Genomic DNA, 19065 nt, shown 5'->3' with positions numbered 1-19065 from the left:
CTGATTTTCCAAAAAAAAAAAAAAAAAAAAAAGATACTGATTTTCCAGACCTGCAGTGACTATCTGAATGGAGGTCTTATGATTTGAAATCAGTCTGTCCTGTATAACTGCTTGAAAATATTCAGACTCATTTGTTAACTAGTTGTTAATCAGGCTTGGAATACATTCAATTATGCTTCACCCTGATTTCATTAGCCAGGAGACAGCACTCACTTGATCTTCTGTCTGTTCCTGCCAGAACTGTGCAGGAATAGACTAACACATTTTTTGTGATTTTTTTAAGATTAACCAGGATACCCTGTCACTGAATCTCTTGCTTTATAGAACTTGCCCATGACCCCTAGGTGTAGCCTCTTCTGCTTCCAAGTTATATGTAATGTGTCTGTGTTGAAGATACTCCTCAAAAGGTTTTAATAATTTTTGATCTCTTTGCTTTCTAAAAAGAGTGGACCGCTGGCTTCGAGGGGTACAGCCTGAGTAGTCGAAGAAATATAGCCCTCCGGAATGATTCTGAGTCCTCAGGTGTGCTCTACTCCAGCGCTCCAACTTACTTCTGTGGGCAGACATTGACATTCAGGCAAGTAGATGTTACAGTATCTGTTTGTCATGACTTGGGCAGTAAAGTGACGTGCATAGAACGCATAGGAGCTTTGGATTCAAAGTAGCCTTGAGTTTATTTCATCATTTATAGGCAGTGTTACTCTGGGGAGAGTTCCTCTTTTCTCTTTGCTGTGGTTTTCTCAGACCTGTTCATAGAGCTATTACGAAGATGAACTGAGATAAAGTGTAAAAGATGCCTTGCTTATGCCTCATACATAGCACATACTATGTTTATCTCTTCTGGAGAGATAGAGGTAAGTAGACGACCTCTCAAAAGTCAATCCTAAAAAATCAGAGGCCAAGAATTTTTTTCCTTTGTGAAGCGATATGAGCAGGTCTCTGTGAGAGACAACCTTTCAGTGTAAATGTAGTGAGAATTACATACATAATGTATATAGTTATCCATAAAATACATGTGTACGTACATAGATATGTGTATAATTCTCTGTAAAACCAAAAGCAAGCTCTCCTACCACCAATCTATTTTCTATTTCTTTATCCATTTCTTCCTGTATTAAATAATTTCCTTGTTTTCATGTTCTGAGATATATTCTCTATAGTCCTATTTCTGAATAGCTCATCCTAGAAAGCAAAGCCCAGTTTGTTTGTTTATTTGTTTTGAAGATTTTTACTTGAGAGAGAGGGAGAGCACTTGAGGGGGAAGGGGGGTGTTGAAAGGGAGAAGCAGACTCCCTGCTGAGCAGAGAGCCCAATGTGGGACTCAATCCCAGGACCCTGAGATCATGACCTGAGTTGAAGGCAGACGCTTACCCTACTGAGCCACTCAGGCACCCACAGTTTTGATTTGGAAAATTAGGGTAGCAAACTCTCCTCTAATTTGTAGGCCTTGAGATCATGAGGTTTTATGGTGAATGCTTGCTCCAAGTTCCTGTTCTCAGTCCCTTGTCATATGAAGCATGGAGAGTAACTGAAAGCTTCATGTAAGCTAATGTGGGCGTGTTCTGCACCAGCCAAGTCATTTGAACTATCATCAGTTTCAGAATGCACTGGTTTATACTTTGTCTCATTTTTAAAAATTTTATTAACATAATAATGTTTCATTTCAGGGGTACAGGTCTGTGAATCATCAGGCTTACACAATTCACAGCACTCACCATAGCACATACCCTCTCCAGTGTCCATAACCCAACCACCCTGTGCCTCCCCCCATCCCCCCACTCTGTCTCATTTTTGATATCTCTCACCCCTTAAATTATGAAGAATGACTTAATAACCAGAAAAATACTGACAAAGAGAGGAAGAAATAAAGAGTCTAGTACCTGAAGTCCACTTAGTTATTTCCCAAAGGTGAATTCATGAGTTTTGTATGCTAACAAGCCCTTTTTTGGCTTGTGTCCTTTGTTTCTAGAAATATTGCCATTAGCGAATCTCCGGAGAACATTGTGCTCCTGTCTAATGGTAGGGCTTCCTGAGTTGATCTCTTCAGGTCAGGTGTCTCAGCAAGAATAGTAATCTTAGTAATACTAATTGTAGTTAATAATTAAATAGCATTTACTGCACATGAGGTACTGTTTTAAGCCCTTATATCAGTTCATTTGATTCTTACAATAACCCAATGAAATAGGTGTAATTACCCATTTTAGGGATGAGAATACTAAGGTACACAGAAGTTAAGTCACTCACCCAAAGTCACATCGCTGGTAAATGGCAAAGCTAGCCTGTATCTTTTCTTTCTGTCTTTTTCACAGCAGAGTGAGTAAACGCGATTCGAGTTAGTGTTGCAGTCTGTAGTTTCTCTGTGTCCATATGCTTCCCTCTTTTCTTTTTCCCTCCTCTATGACCCTTTCCCCCCGATGATGGTGACCTGATGCTCCCCTGACTTTAAATCCTTCCTCTGTGGACACAGGAAGGTCTAATAGATGGCATACTTCCGGTTTGTTTTTTTCTATCATTCAGTAAATATTTAAGACATTGGAAATTACCCAAATGGATGAAAATCCACTTACTATCTGTAGGTAGTTAGGTGGATTTAGTGCATTTGGTAGGCCTCAAGAAATCATTCATTCTTCCTCCTTTTCCAAAGATGTCTAACCAGGCCCCACTTGGAAGGGTGATTAACTCCAACTTCATTTGGCTCACTATTACCGTAGCCAGACCTTTGCATTTTTGTCATTTTTCTTTTGAATGTGGAATGGAAATGTCTTCTTTCCCTGTTGAAAGGAATTGCAGGCATCAGCAGTGAAGCCAGAAGATGGGGGTGCAGGGCGGCCTCTATGGGGGAGGAGCACTTGGGTCCACTTGAGTAAAGAAGGTAAAACTTTATTCAGCTTTTTGAGGGTGTGTGAAGGCCTCACAGTTAGAAGGAAGATTCTACTCCTGCAGGCAGTGCCCTGTTACTCAGCTCAGTCCATTCCTGCTGAAGTTGCTGGAATGCGCAGAGTTGTAGAAGCCAAGAAACCTGTTACTGGCAGGCCCTACCAGTCTCTAGAGCCTGGTCTCATTTGGCAGCCAGGTCTGCTAAGCAACCCCCTCCTGCTAGGCCTCTTTTTGATTTTCTGTCTGAACAGTCCTACTTTCCCTTTCCTTGCTTCCAAGATTTCCTGATCTTACTGTTTTGTTTTGTTTTTTAAACCATATTTTTACTTTCTCCTCTCTACCACCTGCTTTCTTTAAAACAGCGTCCTTTCAAACAGCCTAGCCTAGGAGGTTACTGTCTTCCTTTTACAGATAAAGAGACAGAAGCACAGGGATCATGGGACTTTTAAGTATTCAAATCCTGCCAGTCTAGTCTGGAAAGTCTGTGCTCTTAACCTCCCCACAGGTCACGTGAGGTGGTGAATCAAGAGCCAAGAACAGGCTAGCTATTTTTTCTTATAAACCTTTTCTTTAAAAGTAAAAATTTAATGTTACAGTTACAGTTATTGATCACTGTGTAACAAACCACCCAAAAACTCGAAGCTTAAAACAGTAGTCATTTATTTTACTCAGGAAACTGCAGTTTGCAGAGCTTGGTGAGGACAGCTCATCCCTGCTTCTTTGTTAGTAGCTGCAGTAGTTTGATTAGAGATGATTAGAGATTAGAGATTAGGAAACTGCAGTTTGCAGAGCTTGGTGAGGACAGCTCATCCCTGCTTCTGTGTTAGTAGCTGCAGTAGTTTGATTAGAGATGCTTTCAAGATGGCTCACTCACATGGCTGGCAAATGGATTCCGGTTCTGGGCGTCTCTCCCCGTGCAGGCCTCTCTGTGGGCTGCTTGGGCTTCCTCACAGCATGGTGGCTGGGTTCCAAGATTGAGCATCCCAAGAGATAGGAAATGGAAGCTGCAGAAGCTGCCAGTTTTTAAGGCCTGGGCCTAGAAGCTGACATAATATCACTTCTACCACATTCTACCATTCATTCAGAGTCTAGATCCCAGAGAAGGGACATAGATCCTGCTTCTTTTTTTTTTTTTTTTCTTTAAAGATTTTATTTATTTATTTGACAGGTCACAAGTAGGCAGAGAAGCAGGCAGAGAGAGAGGGGGAAGTAGGCTCCCCACTGAGCAGAGAGCCCCATGCAGGCCTCGATCCCAGGACCCCAAGATCATTATCTGAGCTGAAGACAGAGGCTTAACCCACTGAGCCACCCAGGCACCCCATAGACCCTGCTTCTTGATGGGAGAAGTGTCCAAGAATTTGGGGGCTTTACTTTAGAAATTCTGCGGTTGATAACTGTTAGAAAGGGGCCACTTGGTTTAATGCTTACCTTTGGTTAAGTGTTAGCATGCCCTTTTCTGAATAAATTTAAGCTTAAAAAATCTTTTTCTATATAAGGCTGGTTTCTTTCATCACCAGGTGTATCTTCAATTCTGTTAGCTCCTCATATTAAAAAAAAAAAAAAACTTACTAATTTCATCTTTCCTGAGAAGATTAGGAATAGGGCATAGTCCCTACTAGGATTAGGAAGTTAATTTGTTTTGGGGTGACTGTCTGGCTCAAAGGAACATGTGATTCTTGATCTCGGGATCATGAGTTCGAGCCCCACATTGGGTGTAGAGATTACTTAAATAAATTTTTTAAAAAAAGTTAATTTAGAGTCTTTGAAATCTTTTTGGTTTCTCCTTATACTGAGAGAGAATGCACTGTCCTGGGGGAGAATACAGCTTTGTTAGGTTTTATATTTTGCTAAAGTAGTTTCCCCTAGGAATATGATATACAGACCTTTCAGTTTAGAGTTTGATTCTTATGACAGATATGGGAATGCCAGACAGAAGAGTTTTCCCTCATGACTCTTGATTATATAGACTTGGGTGAAGTAAGAGAGCTGGTTTCCTAAGTAGATGGCCTGTAAAATTATATACTCTGGCTTTTAGTTTGTCTCTAGATGGAGTGTTTCATGATATCATGAAAGTGTATCTGCTTTGAAGTCTTCACATATAACAGTTCTTCCAAATAATCTAAGGAATGTTTCTTACGCCTTTTTCCTACCCATTTTCTCTCTGTCTTAAACTACTTTTCTAAAATGTAAGGACAGATCTTCTAATCAAGTCCAGTCTTTGAATGAGGCTAGTGATTTCGTTCAACCTTTTCTCCATTCAGATGGTATCTATTATACTTGGCTGGGAATGTGGCATTTAAGAAAAAAGGGGGGAAAAAACCCCAGAATCTTCGGCTCAACATAGAGTAATGTGTTTATAAATTAGTATAAGAAAGATCTGGGGGCGCCTGGGTGGCTCAGTGGGTTGACTGTGGATTTCGGCTCGGGTCATGATCTCAGGGTCATAAGATTGAGCTCTGTATCAGGCTCTGAGCTCAGGGTGGAGTCTGTTCGTCCCTCTTCCTCTCCTCCCCCAACACACATGCTGTCTCTCTTTCACAAATAAGTGAATAAATAAAATCTTTAAAATATTAAAATAAAAGAAAAAAGAAAGATCTAGACTGCTCTGCAATGCAGAGGAAGGAAAAGTTACTTTTAGTTGAGGGATTGGTTAAGGCTTAGTGCAGCTAGAGGTGGAAAGGACAGTTCACGTGGGGAAACAAAGCAAGAACCAAAGATACGGAGCAGGAAAAAGTACAGAGAGCAAGTAGTAAGTCTGGATCAGGTTAATGGAGACAAGCAGTATGGTCAGAGAGGTAGGAAAAGCCTTTGAACAGGCTGTATATATCTCTTTTTCTTTTTTTTAAACATGCATTTTTTTTGGAAGATTTTATTTATTTATTTGTCAGCACACATGAGAGAGAACACAAGGCAGGTAGTGGGAGAGGGAGAAGCAGGCTCCCTATTGAGCAAGGAACCCAGTGTGGGACTCGACCCCAGGACCCTAGGATCCTGACCTGAACTGAAGGCAGATGCTTAACAGATTGAGCCACCCAGGTGTCCCTATATTTCGTTTTTAATTACTCAAAGAAATACCCTTTTGGAGGTCGTCTGTGCCCATTTACAGGGAGGATATTTGATACTGCAGAGATCTCCATCCCTCCCCCTAACAAGACAGGCCTCACCAAATCAGGTTTATGTTCCATTATTTTGGGGACAGGAACATGCTTTCCATTTGACTTTTCATGAATTCACAAGTTGAGCTAGACTATACAAAATGTTAATAGCCAGCTAGCATTTGTTGAACCTTACTGTGCGTTAGTTGTTTTTTTTTTTTTCTTTTTAAGATTTTATTTATTCATTTGACAGAGAAAGACCACAAGCAGGGGGAGTGGCAGGCAGAAGGAGAAGCAGGCTTCCTGCTCAGCAAGGAGTGCAATGTGGGGCTCCATCCCAGGACCCCCAGGATCATGACCCGAGCAGAAAGCAAATGCCCAACTGACAGAGCCACCCAGGCCCCGCTGTGTGTTAATTCTTAAGTGCTTAATGAGTTGATGTCTATAAATCCTCATTACATTCTCATGAATTAGATATATTTTATATATATGGAAACTGAGATGTCAAAAAATTAAGCAACTTGGAGGGTGTGGGTGAATCAGTTAAGCACCCTACTCTTTTTGTTTGTTTGTTTTTTAAAGATTTTATTTATTTATTTGAGAGAGAGATAGCAAGAGAGAACGCGAGTGGGAAGGAGAGGGATGGCAGACACTTAACTGATGGAGCCCCCCCAGGTTCCCCAAATGCCTAACTCTTGATCTCAGTTCAGGTCTTGGTATCAGGTCATGAGTTTGAGCCTCACATTGGGCTCCACACTGAGCATGGAGTCTACTTTAAAAAAAAAAAAGATTAAGCAACTTGCCTGAGGTTGTGCAGGCTATTAATACTAGTGCCAAGATTCAAATCTTGACAGTCTGGCCCTGTAGGACTCTGCTGTGATTTCGTGAGGTCGAAGGCCTTTGGAGGACACAGAGCAAACCTCATCTGACCTATATTTTATAAGTCGGTTGGCTGCTGTGTGGAAAATAGTCTGGGAAGTGGTATGGGTACAAGCCGGGAGACTAGTCAGGAAGCTAGAGCAATAATGCTGGTGAGAGCTAATGGTGGCTTGAACCAGGATGGGGCAGTGGAGGTAATGATGAATGGTCAGAATCTTGTCAAATCTATATATATTTTAAAGACTTTTATTTATCAATTTGAGAGAGAGAAGGAGAGAGAACGAATAGAGGGGAGGGGCAGAGGGAGAAGCCGACTCCCTGCCAAGCAGGGAGCCCGATGCGGGGCTCGATCCCAGGACCCCAAGATCATGACCTGAGCCACGCAGGCACCCCTGAATCTGGATATATTTTAAAGGAAGGACTGGCAGGATTTACTAGTGGATTGCTTGTGGTAGGTGAGTCAAGTATGACGAGTGAAGTGTGATAAGTTTTTGGTCTAAGTAACTGTTGGGAAAAATTATCATTTACTGAGGTTTATAAGACTCTAGGAGGAGCATATTTCTGGGTAAATAATCATTTTGTTCTTTCACATATTAAATTTAAGTTCCTTATTAGACCTACAAGTGAAGATGCTGAGGAGACAGTTGGATAATCTGGAGTTCAGTGGAAAGAGCCAGGTTGGAGAGTTTTTAGATCAAAAAATTTAGATTAAATGAATCATCTTGGATTGTGATTGCTGGGTCAGACTGGGTTTATCTAAGGAACTATCAAACTGTGTTCTAGAGTGGCCATGTCATTTTCTGTTCCCACCAGCACCTACGAGATTTTCAGTTGTTCTTCATCCCTACCCGCATTTGGTATTGTCAGTTTATGTTCTTTTTTTTTTATTTTTAAAGATTTTATTTATTTATTTGACAGAGATCACAAGTAGGCAGAGAGGCAGGCAGAGAGAGAGGGGAGGAAGCAGGCTCCCTGCTGAGCAGGGAGCCCAATGCGGGGCTCGATCCCAGGACCCTGGGATCATGACCTGAGCCGAAGGCAGAGGCTTTAACCCACTGAGCCACCCAGGCGCCCCTTGTTTATGTTCTTTTTTCAAAAATATTTTATTTCATTCTTTTATGTAATCTTTAAACCCAGTGTGGGGCTTGAACTCATGACCCCAAGGTTAAGAGTCACACGCTCCACTAACGGAGCCAGCCAGACCACCCCCTCTTATTTTTGCTTTCAGCTATTCTATATACATGTAGTTGTATCTTATTGTGGTTTTAATTTTCCTTTTGATAGCCAAAGATAGTATCTTTTCCAATGCTCACTTATTTTCCATTTGTATATCTTCGTTGGTGAAGTGTCTTTTCAAATCTATTGCCTATTTAGAACATTTTTTTTTAATTATTGAAATTTGATGAGTATAAGTCTTCTGTTTTTGTTTGTTTTTTTTTTAACCAGTCTGAGGCTTATCTTTTCATTTTCTTAGCATTGTATTTTGTGGATTATAAGTTGTTAATTTTGATGAAGTACAATTTATGCTCTCATCCAGTGCTTTTGGTATTGTATCTAAGAAGTCTTTGCTGTAATGCAAGGTCAAAAGATGTTTTTCCTTTGTGGGGTGCCTGGGTGGCTCAATGGGTTAAGCATCTGCCTTTGGCTTGGGTCATGATCCCAGGGTCCTGGGATCCAGTCCCGTGTTGGACTCCTTGCTCAGCAGGGAGCCTTCTCCCTCTGCCTCTGCCTGCCTCTCTGCCTGCTTGTGTTCTCTCTGTCTGTCAAATAAATAAATAAAATCTTTAAAAAAAAAAAAAGATTTTTTTCCTGTTTTCTTATAGACGCTTTATGTTTTTAAATTTTATATTTAGATCTGTGAGACATTTTGAATTACTTTTAGTATAATATGTGAAATACGGGTTGAATTCAGTTTTGTTTAGGATCTAGTCCAGTAGTTCTTGCACTATTTGTTGAAAAGACTGTCCTCTCTCCATTGAATTGCCTTTTACCTTTGTCAAAGATCAATTGACTGTATGTGTGGGGATCTGTTTCTTGACTCTGTTTCATTGAGCTATGTGTTTCTCCTTTCCCAGAACTGTAATCTTTTTTGTTGTTGTTAAGATTTTATTTATTTATTTGACAGACAGAGATCACAAGTAGGCAGAGAGGCAGGCAGGCAGAGAGAGAGGAGGAAGCAGGCTGCCTGCTGAGCAGAGAGCCTGATGCGGGGCTCGATCCCAGGACTTCAGGATCATGACCTGAACCGAAGGGAGAGGCTTAACCCACTGAGCCACCCAGGCGCCCCTTCCCAGAACTATAATCTTGATTACTGTACCTTTATAGTAAGTCTTGATATCAAGTAGTAGGATTCTTCCAACTTCCTTCTCTTTTTGTTTTAGTATTCTAGTTCCTCTTTCTTTCTATTTAACTTTAGATTCAGGTTGTCTATTTTAAAGAAAATTTTTTTACTGGGATTATAATCAAGATTGACTTGAATCTATAGATCAGTTTGGGAATAATTTTAATATTTTAATAATTTTAATATTTTGATTGTTTCAGTCCGCAGATATGGTAATTTCTTAGTTTTTAAAAAAAGTCTTTCATCACTGTTTTGTCATTTCTCTTTTTCGTGTCTCATATTATTATTATAAGAAATGTGATTCTGAATAGCAGTGTTGAAAGCTTACATGCTTATTCCACATCTTAGCAGGAAAGCATTCAGTCTTTCATATTAGGGATGATGCTAGCTGTAGGGTTTTTTTGTTTGTTTTGTTTTCTTAAGGATTTTATTTTTAAGTAATCTCTGCACCCAGTATTGAGCTTGAACATAATTATAACCCTGAGATCAAGCATTGCATTCTCTACTGACTGCCAACCAGGTGTCCGAGCTGTAGGTTTTTGTAGATACCTTCTGTGAGGTTGAGAAAGTTCCCTTCTTGGGGTGCCTGGATGGCTCAGTTGGTTGGTGTCTGCCCTTGGCTCAAGTCATGATCCCGGAGTCCCTGGATTGAGCCCCACATCAGGCTCCCTGCTCAATGGGGCGTCTGCTTCTCCCTCTCCTTCTGCTCCTCCCCAACTCATGCACTCTCTCTCTCACTCTCTCTCTCAAATATACAAAATAAAAAGTTCCCTTTTAATTGCGCTTTGCTGGGAGTTTTGTCCATAAGTAAATGTTTAATTTTGTCTAATAATTTTTATACATTTGTTAATGTAATTATGCTGCTTTTCTTTTGTTAATACGGTGAAATAAATTGATAAATTTTTGAACATTAAACCAGCTTTGCATTCCCCATAGAACCTCCACTTTGTCTTGTATTGTCTTTATATGTACTGCCAGATTTGGTTTTTAATACTTTTGGGGGATTTTTATATCTCTTCATGAGAAAGCTATTTCTCTTTTTTTCTTATGACATTTTCAGTTTTGGTTTTAACCAGCCTTAGAAAGTGAGGTGGAGAGGCGCCTGAGTGATTCATTCAGTTAAGTGGCTGTCTTGGGCTTGGGTCATGATCCCAGAGTCCTGGGATCGAGCCCCCATTGGGCTCCCTGCTCAGCGGAGAGCCTGTTTCTCCTTCTGCCTATGCCTGCCACTCTGCCTACTTGTACTCTCTATCTCTGTCAAATAAATAAATAGAATCTTAAAAAAAAAAAAAAAAGTTAATTGAGGTGGGAAGTGTTTCTTCCTCTTTTGTTTCCAGAACTTTTGGTGTAAAATTAGTATTATTTCTTCCTGAAATGTTTGATAGAACTCACCAATTTGCCATCCTAGAATTTTCTTTGTTGGAAGATTTCCAATTTCTGTAGTAGATAGAAGACTATCCATGTTACCAGGTTTGTTTTGAGACGGGACAAAAGCTATTTTAGGATTTGTATAGTTATCAGTGTATTTCTGTTTCAGATATATTTCAGAAATCCTTCTTTCCAATGACTTGATAAGGCACCTTTTCTTTTTCTTATTCCTGGTGCGACAAGCCGGGCAGGGATCTTGTTGATAGAAGGCTCATTCTCTATTCCTTGGGCTAGTTTTCCTGTTAGTGACACACAGACTGACTGTCTGTGTTCCTGGAAGCACTCTGCAATCTTCTCAGCAGTGTGCGAGGGTACTGATGTCACTGCACCAAGGTAATTGATGTCATACTTGTCAGTATTGAGTATTGTTGTTTCTAATCAGTCTGTAGCTGCTAGGCTAAAATAAAAATTTCATTTTATTTCTTACATTTATCATGAAGTTGGATATTTTTCGTATATTTATCAGGTAAGCAACTGAATTTTTGGATTTTGCTCCAAGCATTGACTGTGAAGAAAAACCTTTTGAGACTGTGTAAGAACGAGAATGTGTCACTTAAATCCAAACAAAGTGGGGCGCCTGGGTGGCTCAGTGGGTTAAAGCCTCTGCCTTCGGCTCAGGTCATGATCCCAGGGTCCTGGGATCGAGCCCCGCATTGGGCTCTCTGCTCAGCGGGGAGCCTGCTTCCCCCTCTCTCTCTGCCTGCCTCTCTGCCTACTTGTGATCTCCATCTGTCAAATAAATAAAATCTTTAAAAAGAAAAAAAAAATCCAAACAAGGTGAGCCAAAGTGCGGAATAATAGGGATAGTGGATTAGCCTTCTAGTTGCCTTCGAAATTGCTCCTGTTTTGGGCCATGTTTTCTCAGAATATTTTACCTTTAAGAAAAATTATTACCCAGGATGTTCTACTCCTTTACTCTATGCAGTGGATGTATTTCTAGTAACTTGTTCATAAATTAAATTTTTTAAAATATATTTTTAAAAGATTTTATTTGTGGGGCACCTGGGTGGCTGAGTAGGTTAAAGCCTCTGCCTTCAGCTCAGGTCATGATCCCGAGGTCCTGGGATTGAGTCCCACATCGGGCTCTCTGCTCAGCCTGCTTCCCCCTCTTTTTCTCTGCCTGCCTCTCTGCCTTCTTGTGATCTCTGTCTGTCAAATAAATAAAACCTTTAAAAATAAATAAATAAATAAAAGATTTTATTTGTTATCCAACAGAGAGAAAGAGAGACCGTAAGTAGGCAGAGAGGGAGGCAGAGAGGGGAAAGCAGGCTCCCTGCTGAGCAGAGAGGCCGATGCAGGGCCCAATCCCAGGAACCCGAGACCACGACCCGAGCCAAAGGCAGAGGCTTAACCACTGAGCCACCCAGGTGCCCCGTGTAAATTAATTTTTTATTAATTGTATTTCAGTTGTACATGCAATAGAGGAGGTCGCTACCATAAATTATTTTGTATAGCATTTTTCTTTTTCATATAGTTTCTTACAAAACTAATTTTCTGTGAGAGAACAGCTACAGCAGTGTCTGAGGCTATGATGTCCTCACTACTTGTCTTGCAACTTAAAAATTCAGTGATTTTGGGCACCTGGGTGGCTCAGTGGGTTGAGGCCTCTGCCTTCGGCTCAGGTCATGATCCCGGGGTCCTGGGATCAAGTCCCGCATCGGGCTCTCTGCTCCTTGGGGAGCCTGCTTCCTCCTCTCTCTCTCTCTGCCTGCCTCTCTGCCTACTTGCGATCTCTGTCTGTCAAATAAATAAATAAAATCTTAAAAAAAATTCAGTGATTTTAAACCTCTTTTCTTTCTTAGTGAACTATGAAAATAATTCTGTGTCTCAGATATATTAGCTATTTACTTCCCTGGTTCGTTCCATGTTCAGAGCAACTTTTGTAAACTTTTTATGTTGTGCTTGTCTTCTTTATCACATACTGTTTCAGTGACAGATGCTTTTAGGAATTACTTTGTAATTTATTCAAATTAGTTTTTTTCTTCTTTCCAAGATTTTTTTTTCTCATTGCATTGAAGGCCTTTTCTTTTTTACTGCTATTTATTTATTTGAGAGAGAGGAGGGGGAGGGGCAGAGGGTAAGGGAGAGGGACAAGCGGACTCCCAACTGAGTGTGGAGCCCGACTGGAATTTGATCTCATGACCCCGAGATCATGACCTGAGCTGAAATCAGTCAAGAGTCAGACACTTAACTGGCTAAACCACCAGGTCCCCTCACTGTTAGTCTTATGTGAGCTTCCTTGTACATGATGAGTCACTTTTCTCCTACTACTTTAAAAATTCTGTCTTTGAGTTTGGACAATTTGATTATAATGTGTTTCACTGTGATTTCTTGGGTTTATCCTATTTGGTGTCTGTTAGGCTTCTTGAATCTAAATGTCCATTTCCTGCTCCATATTTTCAGTTGTTATTTTTTTAAAGATTTTATTATTTATTTATTTATTTGATAGACAGAGATCACAAGTAGGCAGAGAGGCAGGCAGCGGGGTTGGGGGGGGGGGAAGCAGGCTCCCTGCTGAGCAGAGAGCCCGATGCAGGGCTCGATCCCAGGACCCTGGGATCATGACCTGAGCCGAAGGCAGAGGCTTAACCCACTGAACCACCCAGGTGCCCCTCAACTGTTATTTCTTTAAATGAACATTCTGCCCCTTTCTCTCCCCTCCATAAGTCTCTTAGACTTTCTTCATTCTTTTTTCTTTTGTCCCTGTTTTTGGATAATTTCAAATGACCTGTGTTCGAATTTGATGTTTCTTTCTTCTGCTTGGTTGTGTAATGTTACACTTCTCTTGTGAATTTTTCAGTTATTATTGTACTCTTCAGTTCCAGAACACCTGTCTAGTTTTTTTAGATACATGTTTTTCATCTCTTTGTTGGTATTCTAATTTTACTTATGTCTTATTTTCTTGACTTTGTAGAGCATCTTTATGATGGTTGTTTAGAATTGTTTGTCAGATAATTCATGTCTCCACTTTATTAGGATAATTTTTTAGAAGACTTTATTTATTTATTTGAGAGAGAGAGTGCGTGCATATGAGCTCAAGTTGGGAGAGGGAGGGGGAAAGAATTGCCAGGGGTGAGTGCAGAGCCCGACATGGGGCTTGAGCTCACAACCCTGAGAGCATGACCTGAACTGAAATCAAGAGGTGGATACTCAACCAACTGAGCCACCCAGGTGCCCTCTTTAAGGATAATTTTTTTGAGATCCACTTTAGTTTTTTATTTGTTTGTCCCATGTGTTCCTGTTTCTCCAAATGTCTTACGGTTTTGTGTTGGGATCTATACATAGGAGAAAACATCTACCTCTCCCAGTTTTTGACCTGGTTTTATGCTGGAAAAGACCCTCACAGATGAATTCAGCTAGAGATGCTGGGAGCCTCTGACACCTCTTTTGGGAGGATGTGACTTCCCTGTGCTAGCGTGTACAATTTCTCAACCAGAGAGTTTCCTGGGTCTTTCAGGAGCTCGTATCTCTTGCTCCCTCTGGTGCCTGTTTGTGGCACTGCCTGTTCTCTGATACACAGCAGCAAGCAGCCCTGTTCTCTCTTGTACTCAGTGGCCACCAGGCATCCAGAGTTTGCCAGCTCCCCGTCAGTGCCCACATCCAATGAGACAGATAGCATCCCTGTGAAAAGCTAGCGCAGAAGCACATTCAGTTCTCTCTTCCTCCCAGGGAGACAAGCCTCAAGTTATGCACCTGCTCTGAGTCACACCCAAAATGTACTGGCTATTAGATGCCACTCCTATCATTTCTTTGGTCTTAGCAGCATTCAGGCAACCATACTGTGCTTGTTCTGTCCATGCTCTAAATGAGGCGCAACAGAAACCAGTCCTTCAGGCAACTTTCCAAAGAGCTGGAATGTTGGATGCACGCTCCACTCCTCTCTCTCTCCCTGTCCCAAAGGAAAAGTCAGAGGCCCGGGTGTTCTTGCCAGGCACTGAGCTGTGTAGCTTCGGAGAGGGACTGACTTGGGAAAGTGAAATTTTTCTTTTTACTCATTTCACTGCAGCTGTTTTCAGCTTGTGGTCCCTTGAGGGACTGCAGCCTCTTAACTAGATTCTAGAAATCTCATAAAGGTTTTTTGGTCTGTATATCATTGTTAAAGCAGTGTTTCTGTGGTAGAAGGAGGACTGGGACTTAGGAGTCTGCCATCTTGCTGACATCAGTCTCCTCTGTACTTCTTAAGACTGCTGGCTTAGAACTAAGTGAAATGACTTCAGAAACCTGCCCACATATTTATTTTGATCCTACGTGTTTGCCACTTTGTAACAAAAGACATTTTCAGGACATAACAAGTATAAATAATCACATCTTCCCTTGGTACAGCTACATTCTGTTCCTTGCTAATTTTTCTTTTTCTATACTTGCAAAGTCTGGCTTTCTGGAACGGAGGCAAAGATGCATCTGGTAGTAGAGATACAGGTTGACTTTATATGTAAGTTTCCTATTTCTAGAGTGCATAAGGATGTATTTTGAGACTAAAACACAAAAAGAAATGCTTGAACCTTCCACATATGAAGTTTGGCAAGCAAAATGTGTTAGTAACTATTTTGCCTACTTTTTAAAAGTTATGTCTATTTTTAGAGGCTTTTAATAGTTGATAAACAGTAATCAAACCACTGCATAGACTCTCACTTTGAAGGTTTAGGTGTGATGGCAGGCAGTAACAGTCACATGTCTTATCATGGCAAGTATGACAAGTTTTCTGTGTGTCTAGAGCCAGAACATAAAAATGGGAATGCGCCGTCGTAGCTGTGAATAGCTCCCATAGCGTCTACAGTCAGAATGCCTGAATTCCTGTCTTGGGTCCAGCACTCAGCCAGGTGAACAGAGTCAGGTTACTTAGCCTCTTTTTATTTTATTTTATTTTATTTATTTATTTATTTTTAAAGATTTTATTTATTTATTTGACAGACAGAGATCATAAGTAGGCAGAGAGGAAGGCAGAGAGAGAGGAGGAAGCAGGCTCCCTGCGGAGCAGAGAGCCCGATGTGGGGCTTGATCCCAGGACCCTGGGATCATGACCTGAGCTGAAGGCAGAGGCTTTAACCCACTGAGCCACCCAGGCGCCCCACTTAGCCTCTTTTTAATCTTGTTTTTTCTCATGGATTAAAATGGGTATGGTAATAACAGCACCTACCTCATGGGTTATTAGGGGAATTCAGTGAGATGTTTGATATAGATATAAAATTTTTAGCTCAGTGCCTGGAATTTAGGAACTGCTGAATTATCGTTGGGTATTATTAAGAGCAAGTTTGATGAGATTGCTTTTTTTTTTTTTTTAAAGATTTTATTTATTTATTTGACAGACAGAGATCACAAGTAGGCAGAGAGGCAGGCAGAGAGAGAGGAAGCAGGCTCCCCCTGAGCAGAGAGCCCGATGCGGAGCTCGATCCCAGGACCCTGGGATCATGACCTGAGCCGAAAGCAGAGGCTTTAACCCACTGAGCCACCCAGGTGCCCCGATGAGATTGCTCTTTTTAACCTTAGTGACTATTAGATATATTAACAAAAGGGGAAGAAGAAGACAATTAATGATCTCTCTCTACCTCATTTCCAGAGTTGAAACCGTGGGGCAGCCAGACAGAAGAGACAGTATAGGAGTGTGTGCAGAAAAACAGAATGGATACGACTCTCTGCAGCGGGACCAAGCCGTGTGCATCAGTACAAATGGTAAGAGACGCACGACTGCTGTTCTCTTCAAAGTATGTGAAGTGCTGGAGTAAGATATGAATCTCTTCCAGCCGCCACACATCTGTAGCAGGAGATGAGAAAGTTTAAGTCTTTATGACATACCTGTATGGCTCCTATGTGCCAGGCATTATTACTCTCTTCCCTTTACAAAGAATAAATCATTTACTCCTTTGAACAATTTGTCGAGGTGGGAAGTAGTATTCTACCCATTTTATAGGTGATGAAAACCAAGCCACAGAGAGGTTGAGTGACTCGCTTAAACTCCCGTAGCTCAGAGGTGACTGAGTTGGGATTTGCACTAGACAGTCTATGTCTGGATTCCGTGTGCATAGGTCATCTGAATTCAACAACAATTGGTGAACTGAAGAGAGAGTTTACTTAATTTGTTATATCTCCCTAGGGTTCTTTGGCCCCTTACTCTATAGTCATCACACATTTATTTATTTTTTTTTTAATTTTATTTTAATTTTTTTTAAAAAGATTTCATTTATTCATTTGCGAAAGAAAGAAGGAGAAGGGAAAGGGAAGAGGGAGAGAGAGAGAAGCAGACTCCCCACTGAGCAGGAGCCCAACTTAGGGCTTGATCCCAGAGCCCTGATATGCCCTGTGCTGAAAGCAGACACTTAACCAGTGTAGCCACCCGGGCGCCGCTACAGTAATCACACTTTTGAAATCCCCTCTCCAGATGTGTTAGTATGTTGTGGTATGGGTCAAGCAGTAGGTAGAACAAGATTCTTGTTTATTTCATGTGCAACAATATTGCTATTCCACAGGATATAATTTTGTAATGGAGTCAAGTTTCTTTTGATACCATCCATGTGGGAAACTCAGTCTCCCATTCTAGAAGAGTAGAACCCTGGACTAGAATTCTAAAATATGATTAAAGCTTTAGCTTTTTCTCCTGCCTGGGAGGGGTGGGGGTTAATTAACATATTGAAATGCATTCTCTTTGACCAGTTGTCATTCCAAAATGTTTTCTTGATCTGAGTTGGGAAATTACCTATGTTATCGGTAATCTAGAATCCATTTCCATTCTTCATTATTGCTCAAATGTAAATGACTCTTTACCTTAACATTTTAGGTGCAGTTTTTGTAAATGGAAAAGAAATGACTAATCAGTTGCCAGCAGTTACTTCTGGGTCCACTGTCACATTTGACATTGAAGCTGTGACTCTAGGATCCACCAATAATAACGAAGGAGGAAACTTCAAGCTTCGAGTAACTATTAGCTCAAATAACAGAGAGGTGGTTTTTGATTGGTTACTTGAGCAGTCTTGTGGTTCTCTTTATTTTGGTTGCTCGTTTTTCTATCCTGGATGGAAAGTGTTGGTATTTTAGATTCTTGGGTGATTGGTTTTGGTTTTGCAGGGTTTTAAATGTGGCTGTCGTCAGCGGAGTTTAATTTTAATTGGTTCAGAAAAAATTGTTAGATTCATCTCTCATTTAAGCCATTGGAAATGGAAATTGTTGACTGGATTTATTTTGGAGTATATTAGCGATAAGAGATTTGACTATTGTGGACAAAATTGTAGTGCAGTCAGTCTTGCAGCATAGTGTTAACTGAAATATCAGCATCATGATAAAAATGAAATTGGCTTTTAAAGTATGTGGAGATACAGGAAGCCCGACACCCTTCCACTGTATACTTCTTAAAAAGTTGATTATTAGAACAGAAAAACTTAATGTAACATTATCTTATTAAATTTCTATCTTTTTTAAGGATCCCAGGCCATGTAACACTTTAGGATCAAACAGTAGGACTAGAGCAGCCAGAAGCTAGAGTTCTGTAACTTAACATCACTTGTGTGCTCTCCGCATGAGTGGTGAATATGTTCTCCATATTCAGGTATTTGTAAGCAGTATTGAATTTTATCTCACGTTCAGTAATCTTTAAAGTCCCAAAAGTGTGATAATTTTTGCGTTAAAAATTATGGAGCAAATGTCTACAATAGGCAGAATATTTTCTTTTTTCTCTCAGTGCAGTTTGATTCATGCTAGATTAGAGGATTTTTACAGGGTAAAACTACTCATGAAAGTAGTATGTAATTACAGCAGTAGCCGTTCACATATATGTAACGTGCACATGTGCATAGCCAGCCTCAGCGATGTGTATGTTACACCCTGTAGGGTATGAGCTACAGTCCAGTTTAATGTCAGTTTTATAAACGGTCTTTTAGTGGACCAAACAGATATAAGATAAATACTTGACCTATTTTTTTGAAAGACTTAAAATTTGTTTAAGATATTTATTTGAAGGACCTACTTAGGTATGTAAAAATGATTATCTTAACTCGCTATACCAGCCTACAGATTTTTTTTAATGTGAATTTTTTTCCTTCATTTTTAACAGTACAAATGTGGAAAAGCAAGTTTGATATTTTTGTAAGATAATTTATTTGGGGATTCAGATTCCCTGTTAGACAATCATGACCTTTTCCCCTTGCCTTTTTATATATAAGTCAGCCGTCTTTCATTTGTCTAGTGATTGTTAAGATGTGCTAGAATGTAGATGCCTCGTCCAGCTGTCTGAAACAAAATAAAAAACAAAAAGTTAAATGTGTGTGTTTTTTTCTTCTGTGAGATTTGATGAATTCAATTTTAATCTTTTAGGTAAAGGGAGAAAAGGATTTCTAGTGTCTCTGTTTTTGTTTGTTTGTTGTTTTTTTTTAAAGATTTTATTTATTTATTTGACACAGAGAGAGAGAGATCACAACTAGGCAGAGAGGCAGGCAGAAGGAGAGGGAGAGCAGGCTC

General features: G+C 40.4%; 1 protein-coding gene across 1 annotated transcript in view; it reads left to right on the top strand.

The window, feature by feature from the left end:
* Nucleotides 1-18840, top strand: part of CRLF3 (cytokine receptor like factor 3) — a 39122-nt gene extending 20282 nt beyond the window's left edge. The window contains exons 6-8 of the mRNA XM_080825310.1: nucleotides 445-577; nucleotides 16178-16290; nucleotides 17393-18840. Coding sequence (XP_080681436.1) covers nucleotides 445-577; nucleotides 16178-16290; nucleotides 17393-17649 — 503 coding nt within the window. The 3' untranslated portion in view covers nucleotides 17650-18840. The remainder of the gene's footprint in view (nucleotides 1-444; nucleotides 578-16177; nucleotides 16291-17392) is intronic.
* Nucleotides 18841-19065: the final 225 nt, after the last annotated feature.

This window comes from Martes martes (assembly GCF_963455335.1).
Source record: "Martes martes genome assembly, chromosome: 16".
Lineage (NCBI taxonomy): Eukaryota > Metazoa > Chordata > Mammalia > Carnivora > Mustelidae > Martes > Martes martes.
Note: the sequence above shows the minus strand (reverse complement) of the source record. Positions and strands in the feature narration are given on the sequence as shown.